The sequence below is a fragment of the Pogona vitticeps genome, chromosome 6 (assembly GCF_051106095.1).
Source record: "Pogona vitticeps strain Pit_001003342236 chromosome 6, PviZW2.1, whole genome shotgun sequence".
Lineage (NCBI taxonomy): Eukaryota > Metazoa > Chordata > Lepidosauria > Squamata > Agamidae > Pogona > Pogona vitticeps.
The window spans coordinates 19,240,823-19,251,857 of record NC_135788.1 but is presented as its reverse complement, the minus strand read 5'-3'; the positions used below and the strand labels follow the sequence as shown (position 1 = coordinate 19,251,857).

Genomic DNA, 11,035 nt, shown 5'->3' with positions numbered 1-11,035 from the left:
ATTCCATAATGCATATGTTATGACATTTAAAAATTATTTTATTTCTTCCCCAGTCTTCTACTACTAGTAGTAGTAGTGCTTACTACTGTATTCTTGTCACAGAGCTTAGAAAAATTCTTTCTTTCTTTCTTTCTTTCTTTCTTTCTTTCTTTCTTTCTTTCTTTCTTTCTTTCTTTCTTTCTTTCTTTCTTTCTTTCTCTCTCCCTCCCTCCCTCCCTCCCTCCCTCCCTCCCTTCCTTCCTTCCTTCCTTCCTTCCTTCCTTCCTTCCTTCCTTCCTTCCTTCCTTCCTTCCTTCCTTCCTTCCTTCCTTCCTTCCTTCCTTCCTTCCTTCCTTTTTAGTCTATGGCTAGAATCCTGTTCATAACCATGTAGCTCTCCACCATTCTCCACCATGCAGCTGAGCCGGAGACTGCCCTGCTGGAGACAATGGGCCACATGCTGAAACAAGGGCAAACAACATCAAATGAAGGCGGACTGTGTACAAAGCCTCCCAAGTTATTTTGGCACATGAGGTGTGTGGTGGTGATGGGCATCCTATGGCTGATGCACAACAAGGAATACAGCTGGTGGCTCCTTAACTAGTTGTAGTTCACTATTGTGATTATGCCATTGGTCTTAATGACATTATAGATAAGCAAGAGGATTCTGGCTGCTGGCAGCTAAAACAGAATAATAATAACAAAGGGCAGAATGTGCTTCACAACACTGGCAGAGGACCCATCATTTGCTCTAGCAGTCTTTATATAACCAGCTATTGGCCTATTAATAGACCAGGGGAAGTTGCTTACACAAAGATTAATGGATTATCTCTTAAACAAGTAGCATGAAAAGACAAACTGTGGTATGGAATGGCACCATCGTATTGCTCGTGTTTCGCATTTCCAAGAGGGGTATTTTGTTTGTTCTTTTTAAAATATTTCTATACTTAGTGTTTTTAGCTTTAAATATAGCCATTTGATGATGTACCCAGTCCTTTGTATACAGTACTCACCATTTTGTTCTTAAATATTGTCTTTAAATGCTGTAATTCACCTTGGGTGCTTTACTAAGGAGAAAGGCAGGGTAAAAATATTTAAATAAATAAATTGGAGTGGAGTCCTGGTCAAAGCAAATGAAAGGATGCTGCTCTTTTACAACCTCAGAGGCAGCGGCCTCACTTTGCTTGATGGTAGGCTTCACATTTCAGTCAGATAGCCTAGCTAGGTATCCTATGCTTTGTCTCATTTTTAAAGAAAGGTAAATTCCTCTCCCTTTAAAAAGTATTTGGAGGGGATGAATATAAGCCAGGTCTTACCGGCAGGCAGGGCAACACTGCCCTCACCTTACACCACAGATGCTGGAAAGTGGCAGCATGGTCTTTTATGAGACAGCAAAGTGGCTCTTTCTTAAATGCTTCTGCAACTGGCATTTAGAAGCATGGTCTTGGAGAAAACAAATAGCTTTCATGGAGCAGATTCAGTGATAGGCAAAAGCCAGACTTGGGGTGGGCATGGACGGGCATGCCAAGTATTGTGTTTGGTTCAGATTATTAATCTGTGAGAGAGCTCTATTAGAAGATCCTTCGTTAGCAAAGTCACACCAGTGTTTATTCATTCCTTGGAGCAATAAACCAGGCAGAAGTTTAAAAATAAAGAGGTTGTTAAAATTTATTTTAAAAGGCAAATACTATTTTAGACTGCATTAAAAGAAGTATAGTCTCCAAACCCCATGAGGTTCTAGGACCCTTCTATTTAGCACTGTTTAGGCCTCATTTTGAGTACTGTGTCTAGTTCTGGAAACTACACTTTAAGAAGAATGTCAACAAACGAGCAAGTTCAGAGGAGGGCAAGAAGGATGATCTGGGGACTGGAAAACAAGCTCTGTGAAGGAGGACTGAAAGAACTGGGCATGTTTAGCTTGAGAAAAGAAGACGGAGGGAAGATATGATCACACTTTTCAAATAATTGAAAGATTGTCATACAGTGGAGGGGCAGGATCTGTGCTTGATCCTCCCAGAGTTCAGGACACACACCAATGGACTCAAGTTACAGGAAGCCAGATTTCGGTTGGGTATCAGGAAAAACGTCCTAGCTGTTAGAACAGTACAGCAATGGAACCAATTACCTCCAGAGGTGGTGAGTGCATTTGAGAGAAACTTTGACAACCCCTGGCAGATATCGTTTGATTTGGATTCCTGCCTTGAGCAGGGGGTTGGACTCAGTGGCCTTACAGGCCTCTTCTAACTTCATTATTCTATGATTTTGAAAACATACTTGATAGGAAAGCCTATTCACATGCCACTGAGGGGAGCATTGCCCACCTTTCAAGAGGGACCACATATCATTCCATCATTCTCCAGCCTATTCTAATTCCAAAAAGCCTCCCCCTTGGGCATTTTGTGATAGATAGTGCAAGAGAGGTGGTGCTTCCAGAAAATTCTTCCAACACTAAGGACAACATTATTAAAGGTCCCATGGAGTTAACTAAAATGGTTATATCCATTATTGCAATCAAGATGACAACAGAGAGGAAAAGGAGAGGGTCCTCCCATTTCCACATTTGTTCTGGGTCATTAATTAGGCAAGTCATCAAGGTGGCAACTTACTTTGAACCCAGAACCCACATCTTCAAGCGAAAGTAGAGCATGCAAGGCAGGTGGCTCAAGCAAGCAAGCCAAGCCACACATTTCAATAATGTCTTGCTTGTTGAGTCATTTCAAAGACGCTGCCTCTAATATATCGAGGGAGACAGATAAGCTCTTCGCTAAATGCCCCGAGCCACCGGAGCAGCTCCGGTTGCAGTTCACACTGATAATAATTCGTGATGAATGAACGAATCGATTCATGACCCCGATCAATCCAAGAAGGCTTTCACCCTTAGCCTCTTTTGGATTTCCGATCTACTTTAGAATGGATTGGTCCAAATCCCAGAACGTTCCAAGAATTAAGCCTTTGTTAGCAGCCGGTTTGTTCTCCTGCCTTTGCACCTCCCTCGCCCTGCTCTGTGTTATCTCAGTTTGCAGAGGGCTTTGAAGTTGGGTAATTTATTACCCTTCTACCGTTAACTTTGCCTTGCATAAAGATAGAGAAGCGTTGCCTTTTGCTCTTCAGTTGTGCCCTGTTCAAACTCTCAGCGCGCACACCCCGCTCCAGTATGTATGTGTGTTTCTGTCTGTCTTTCGACTCGCCTGCGTGCGTAAAATCCGTCTGTTCACTGCATTTACTGCTTAAGAAGTCCCAGAGTTTCCAGAGGGAAGGAAAAGTTCCTTACAGTATTCTGAATCGATTCACTATCCGAATATATTAAATTTATAAGTATAATTAGGCATCCAGTGCTGCTTTCACTGCCAGGTCCATGCTTTCCTTAAGCCACACGAAATCCCTGCAACTAGGTCGTTAACCAAATCAAGTTCCAGGTAAGAAACTGAGGGGAAAAGAAAGCGTTTCCTCAGTTTTGAGAGTATGGTGAAGTCACTACCAGTTCGTGACTGGGATTTGGAAGAACCAGGTCTCATCTCCACTGAATCACGAACATTCACTGAGCAGCCTCCCGCTCCAACCTGCATCTGATCTTCGCCTACCTCCCAAGGTCATTGTGAGAATAAAATGGGGAGGAGGTGAGCCATGTGTGCTGTTCGGAGCTTATTGGAGGACAGACAGGATGTAAAAGAAAGGAATAAAGGACATGAAAACGTTCAGTTTTCCAAGACTGTGTTAAACACAGCTCTCACTGCTTCAGAAGGCTATTCAGAGTCTACCTCCTCTCACGCGTTAATTGCCTTGAAGCTCAGAGCGAATATAATTCAGGATTTCAGAGAAGACTACGAAGGTTTCCGAAGATTATAGTTATTTATTTTGTGGGTTACTATCAGTTCGGAGAAGGTAACGAAGCTCTGGCTGCAACTAAGAAGAGTTTCCGTTTTAGAGAAGAAGAAAGGCAGATGACATGAGAGGGAAGAGTAAAATCCGATATCTTTGAAATCAATACACACTCAATCACACGTAGCTGATGTAATTTGGTCTGATGTATGGGAAAGAAAAGATGGCCTTAACTTCGGATGTCACAGAAACATTTGCCACACACATTCAATAAATCAACGCTTTGGATGTGAAAATCATGGCACAGCGTTATGCTTTCCAAAGCTTAAAGCTAGCTAGCCACAGATACAGCTATAAATATGGATAGAGAACAAGTGTTCCATTGTGGGTAGAGTGTCGGATTAAGACAGGGGAGCTGTATTCTAATCCTCCCCGGGCATGAACATTCACTCGGCAATGGCGATGGTAAACCACTCTTTGCGCATTCCATGGAAACCTTTCTGAGATCGTCCCAAGGCGGGAGCGACTTGACGCTTCTTGATGGCGCGCTCTGGTTCTGTTTTGATTTTCTGCCTCTTTACGAACAGATGAAAATACTGGGGGGAAAGGGAAAGGAGAGGTAAAAAAAACTGGGGTGGGGAATGTGTGACACTCCAGCTTTCAATAGACAGCAACTCCCGTTCTTTTCAAGTTCCACATTTCAAGTTCTAAAAGAGTGAAACTCCCCTTTGCAGTTTAGTTGGCAAGTTTGCTTTAAAAATGTTTCAGTCTACAAGCTAATCTAATGCTGCTTCAAGGTCCCTCGACACGGATTGGTTACTTTTCAACCCACATCTTTGCATTTTGTGAGGCACCTGCTTGAGGTAACGCAGTGATGATCCTACTCTGTTTCGGACAGTTTTAACAGTTGGCAATCACATTTTGGAAACGTTCTTTTTTGGGTCTGAAGCTCCCAGAATCTCCCCACGCCCCCACCCCCAACATGCATGGCTGCTCGGGGAACACGCATAATCTAGGCAGGAGGGAGAGGTGATACAGCAGTTACTAAGAATCAAAGGTGTCCTTAGGATTTTTCGTTCCCGCAGCAGGAAACTGATATGTTAGCACAGTTTTGCGCACCGGTACAACACAGTGTTTCTGTCTGTTTCTGTGTATAGAAAAATGATGAATGCATTTAGTGTTCAGAAGTAAATACTGTCCTGTTGTCTATCCGTATCCCTGCTAAGAAGTCCCTCTCCTACTGTCTCCGCGTCCTCCGGAAAGTGTGATGGATCATCTCTTGCTGAATCTACTTGCCAAATATTATCCTTCTGTTCAACTTTTGCACGTTGAGTGACTTTGAACACTTCCAACTCCGCTTAATCCCCGTTTCCCCGGCCTACATAAACGTAACACCAGGATGCTTGCAAACATATACATCTCCTTTTCCAGAGGTTGGAGAAAGCCTTTCGTTTATGTCACAGTGGCGGTGGATCCAAGGTTGGGAATGATAGCACCCTTTCTCCCTTTGGCCCAGTCCTTTCCTCCTGACACCCCAAGAGGATCAAGGCACAACAACACGGTGCAATCGCTTCAAATCCGGGATGCTACTTTCCCCCTTGCGCAAAAAGTTGGGCGCCTGCCTCAACCCACGCTTCGCTGGACCAGACGCCTCGGGACAAAAGTTGGAGGGCCCCGGATCCAGGCGGAGCGGAGAACAGCGCGCGCACCCCTCCCGTTGGGGGGTTCTGGCTCCGCCTCCCCTCTGGGAGCCGCCTTAGGTGCGTGTTGCGCCCCCCTCCCTTCCCCGTTCCTGAGGGGTCCCTCCAGGACTCCGTCCCCGCCGCGCCACCGTCTCTCCCGGAGCCCTGATTGGCTGGCGCTGTTGGTTAATGGCACGCGCCTGTGGTTGTTCTTATAAGAATCCTCGCGTGCCAGCCCTCAGCTCATGTAAGTCCCGAGCCTCCCTCTGGGGAGAAAGAGAGCCCGCGAGCGAGCAAGCCAGCGCGCGAACCCCGAGACAGGAGGAGCAGCAGCCAGTCGAGGCGCCGCGGGAGCCAAAGGCGGGGGGCTGAGGAGGAAGAGGAGGAGGAGGAGGAGGTGCTGGTGCGAGAGCTTCTCCCGCCACCCGGCCTCCCCTTGCTCCCTTTTCCGAGCCCTTTTCGCGCTTGGGGCGGGAAGGAGCCCGGCATGGAGGCGGTCCTGCTGGAGCACTTCCCCGCCGGCCTCGACTCGTTCTCCTCAGAGCCCTACTTCGAGGACGAGGAGTTCTTCACGGACCAGTCCTCCCACGACCCCCTGGAAGGCGACGAGCTCCTGGACGGCGAGGTGGACTTCTTGGCCCCGCAGTTCCACGACTGTTACCGCGGCGACGGGGCCGGCGTTGGCTCCGGGCCCGGCCTCGGGGGTCAGCCGGAGGGCGCGTCCTGCTGCGAGGCGGCCCCCGGCAGCTTCTCCTCCTCCTTCTCGCCGCCTCCCTCGCCGTCGTCGTCGTCGCCGGGCTTGGCCTACGAGTGCTACGGCTTGGCTGCCTCGCCCGGCGGCAGCCTCAAGGCGCTGAGTGCTGCTGCGGCGGCGGCGGCGGCAGCGGCGGCGCGGCGGCGGCGGCGGGTGCGCTCCGAGGCGGAGCTGCAGCAGCTCAGGCAGGCGGCCAACGTGCGCGAGCGGCGGCGGATGCAGTCCATCAACGACGCCTTCGAGGGCTTGCGCTCGCACATCCCCACGCTGCCCTACGAGAAGCGCCTCTCCAAAGTGGACACGCTGCGCCTGGCCATCGGCTACATCAACTTCCTCAGCGAGCTGGTCCAGTCCGACCTGCCCCTGCGCAACCCCGGCGGCCAGAGCCCCTGTCAGCCCAAGAAGGTCATCATCTGCCACAGGGGCACAAGTAAGTGCAGGGCGCGCCACACCCCGGCAAGGCGCGCGGAAGGAAGGAAGGGAAACCCCACGGTGGCGTCCTACCGCAGTTCCAAGCAGGGTCTCTCTCAAAGTCTTTCGTACTAACGCGCCCTCCCCAAACTAGCCATTGCCCTTGAGTTCACTCGCCCGTTTCCCTACCCTTAGTCGGATGGATGCAACGCCAGGAGTCCACCTCTGAAAATTAAGCTTGCCTTACTGCGGGAAAGAGAAAGGCTACCGGCTTTTTCTGTCCCGCAGGAGCATGAATAAAACCTGACGCACAAATATACCCAAGAGTTCCCAGTCCAGATCGGACTTTCTCATAGGCATTGTCCATTCCGATTGCACGCAAGAGGTATGCACGGATACACTCGCTTTTCCTTGAGTTCAGACGTACATAGGGACACGAGGTTGAGAGGACAGGGCGCAGCACAACTATTAGTGGGGGGGGGGAAGCACTGTGTATTCAAATGTGCGTTCACTTCAGCCGGATCTCCGGTTCCTAGACTATTCACGTCTATGTTGCTTGAGATCTGGAAAGATACCAACCTCCTTGGACTCCAGCGCTTGAAGATATGATCCATAGTGGCGTCTTTAATCCTTTCAAACGGTTGCAAGGATTCAGGTCTGATCCCTAGGTACTGTAGTCTTAGAGAACGGAGTTAATATCAGACACGTTAGTCTTTTTGAGTGAATACGAAGTAGCGTGAACAGGAAGTTTAATAGATAAAGCCTGATACCAATTCGGTTCAAGAAAAACTCGCCAATAATCGTGCCAAGAGCTTTTGTTACGAGAAACCTGGTTGCGTTTTGTCATGATTTGGTTTTCTGCTAGCAGTCAGGCATGTGGAAAAATATCTTGCCAGGTGCAAATATTAGCTCTCTCCCTAAGATTTGATAGATAGATCTACAATTTATAGACCAATACCTGGATAGCTCAGGGTTTAGGTCTCTGACTGCTGAGCCAGAGGCTGGGAGTTCGATTCCCCATTGTGCCTTCTTGACAAGGACTAGACTCCAGGAGCCATAGGGTCTCTTCCAGCCCTGCAGTTCTAAGATGGTAATGATGACGACCAAGGGACGGAGTGGGCTTAACTATTGGTAATACTGTACTGTATATACAACAGGCACTGAAGTCTAAGATATCAGAAAGGACCACCCCTTTCTTGCATTGTGACAGATCACAGAGAAAACAGGTGTCTTGGTGTGAGCGCTGGTTCTTTATTGTATTTCCAGAACATACTGAGTAGTGACCTCCTCCCTCCACTTTTGTCTCTTCTCTAGGATCACCTTCTCCAAGCGATCCAGATTATGGACTGCCTCCACTAGCTGGGCATTCTCTTTCTTGGACTGATGAAAAACAACTCAAGGAACAAAACATTATTAGAACTGCTAAAGTGTGGACTCCAGAAGACCCCAGAAAGCTAACCAACAAACCTTCTCTAAACAACATAGAAAATGAACCACCATTTGACTTCATATCATGAGATGTGACTGTACATACCAGCCTTTATATCATTGTATATTTGTTCTTAAGAACAGTGTGTTTTTCAAATGTACTTTGAAATGAAAAAAATGTATTCTAATGGCAATCAACTTTTATTTATCTATTTATTACTTGATAGAGTTACAGAAATAGAATTGTCCTTTTGAATGTATAATTTATGTAATTTATCCTAATTTAAAAATATGCAATAACTTGAGATTCCTCCACCAGCACCTTTCATGCAAAACTCTTTGTTGGAAATAGAAAACACTTCCCAGAAAATGTGAACATAATTTATTACCATTTGTTGAATGTGTCGATTATGTTCTATGAATAATAAACTTTGATTAAAATAAAGGTGATTTAAATTAGTGATTTCAAGTAAAGGAATAGAGGGTAGCTTTTTGAAGCCTTAATCTGGCTAAAACAGTGAATAACATAGTCTCACACATTCCAGATAAATTGTTTTTATATGGAATCTTAATATGTAATTGTATGTTTAATAATGGTAGGAGTATCTTGTAATTACTTAAAAGTAGGGTTTTTTTAAACCTGATTCAAACTGCAAGATCCTAATCACAGTTTGGACTACAGTGCAAGGTTACCACCTTCCCTTGGAGAAGCTTTACCTACTAAATACCTGAGTGTCTACCTGTGGTTAAAATCATAGCAGCAAGAATTGTTTTAAACGTATGGCAACCTTCCTTCATAGAATTAAGGATTTTATGGGTTGAAGAAAACATTCATGAAAATTTCCTTTGGAAGTATGGTGTGTTGTGTTATCTACCTTCCAGCTGGAACCAATTAATAGCAACCTAATAGGACTTTCAAGGTAAATAAGATATTTGAGGAGAGGCTTAGACAGATTTCATGACTGAGCAGGGATATGAACCCAGAGTCCTAGTCCATCACTTCTATCCACTACATTGCACTGGGTATCTTCAGAAATATACATACACCTACACTTATGTATACACTTATTTATTTGCATCAGAAGATAACCTACCAAACCGGGAACATAACACGTTCGGTGGCAATTCTAGGTGTATAGATTAACCTAGAAGTAAAAATCAACATTGACTGATATCTTTAGTAAGTTGTCATTAGAGTAGGCCCACTGAATCAAAGGGACTTATAGAGGAGTCAAATCACCAAATCCCTACTGATTCAATGGGCTACTCTAGTTGTAACTTGCTGCAGCATTCCAGCCAAAGAGACTTGTAACATCTTAAAGGCTAACTATTTTTATTCGGCATAGATTTTCAAGTACTTAAGTCCACTTCTTAAGATGCAATTTTGTGGTTCATATGTTAGGAAAACTAATGCCGAATAAGTCTTGTTAGTCTTCACGATGCAACAGCACTCTTTGTTGGTTTTGGTGCAACAGGCTAACTCAGCTACATCCTGCTTCTGGGAAATTCTCTGGAACACAGATAACGTCTGGAAATCAACTAAAGCTAAGCCCCCAATGAACTCTACTTTCTTGGAGTAGATGTGTATTAAAGTGTGTTGTAGGATTCAAAATTTTGTTCATTATTGGCAATATAAGCAGAGAGCTGAAAGGAATTTGGGAGGGAGGTGCTTTAGCTGTGGATTTCCTGAATGTAGCTGAAAGCTGAGACCTTTTCCAACTGCATGATTTTATCTATTGGACAAATATTAGACAATTACCCTGAAGAAACAGTTAGGTAATTAACATTCTTAGGATGCCCTATGATTTGAATGGGCAGATACATTTTTTGCAGATGAAAATATCTCATTTTTTCCCCCATTGGGTCTTTGGGTCTGAGAAGAAGCAAAGATTGTATTCCTGCATGGTAGGAAGACTACAAAGTTATATCATGTCCTTTCTACATGTTTAAAGTTGAACAGCTTTTATTATGACTTAAGATATGGAGGAAGGACATGGCACAACTTTGTAGTCCATCCTGATCTTGCACAAGTTTTAATCTTGGACAGTTTTAAGTTTATTTATAAAGGGTTATTGTTTTCTTTACTTCTGCTGCTGCAGTTGTTATTACAATAGAAATTACTTATGTATTTCCAAAGTAGGGGGAACAATGTCCTTTCAGGAATTATTGTACAGGATATCCTTCAAACTGATATGTTTTGTAAGCTTTCTACCATAGATAAATATACAGAACATCGATCAATTAGGTACAAGTCAGATTGGCCGATTAGAGAAATAAGTAATTTATTAAAAGCATACAAGCAGTAACTGTTGCTAGCATGCTCAAAAGTAACTGGAAGCCTGAGTGATATAAACAGGGAGGAACCTGCTCCTTTAAGACTAAAGTCATATTTTGTTCAACAATAGATAGTTAATTGCATAATTCACAACTTCCCAGTGTGTAAATTAGGATCAAAGCAGATCCGTCTCACAAGACTGACCTGAGGAAGGTGCACCCTGAAAATAACAGAGAAGCTATTAGCTATTAACTAGATGACTTTGTGGTTAGCTCCAAATTCAAGCCATACTTAGAATAAACCCACTGGGGCTGATCTACTGTGTCTAAATGAACTCCCGTTGACTTCAGTGATCTGCTCCAGGTGTCAGTCTGGATTATACCCAATGTCAACAGGTGGCATGTAGCTCTAGTTTGATCCTTCCTCAGTTAGGTGTAGGTGTGTGTGTGTGTGTGTGTGTGTGTGTTCTTAACTAATGTTGGCCAAACTCCTTTTGGAATAAAATCGAAGGGAAACTAACGGGAGACAACCCGGAGCCTTTCCTTTGTCTTGCTAAATCAGTGGTTCCCAACTTTGGGTCCTCACATGTTCTTGGGCTAAAATTCCCAGAAGCCTTCAGTACTAGCAGTGCTGGACAGGATTTCTGGGAGTTGTAGCCCAAGAACACCTGGGTTACTCAAAGATGGG

At 45.0% G+C, this 11,035-nt stretch overlaps 1 protein-coding gene across 1 annotated transcript; it reads left to right on the top strand.

The window, feature by feature from the left end:
- The first annotated feature begins 5,703 nt into the window (after positions 1 to 5,703).
- On the top strand, positions 5,704 to 10,771 carry PTF1A (pancreas associated transcription factor 1a). Its single transcript, XM_073002554.2, has 2 exons — positions 5,704 to 6,664; positions 7,960 to 10,771. Exons 1-2 carry the CDS (start codon positions 5,968 to 5,970, stop codon positions 8,160 to 8,162), a joined length of 900 nt encoding a protein of 299 aa, XP_072858655.1. The 5' UTR covers positions 5,704 to 5,967; the 3' UTR covers positions 8,163 to 10,771.
- The last annotated feature ends 264 nt before the right edge of the window (positions 10,772 to 11,035 follow it).

What these genes read in the sequence shown, in the direction of transcription:
- PTF1A (XM_073002554.2), top strand. Translation starts at nt 5,968, where the DNA reads ATGGAGGCGGTCCTGCTGGAGCACTTCCCCGCCGGCCTCGACTCGTTC. An exon ending in CATCTGCCACAGGGGCACAA is followed by an intron (nt 6,665 to 7,959) that starts GTAAGTGCAGGG and finishes TCTCTTCTCTAG; the next exon opens with GATCACCTTCTCCAAGCGAT.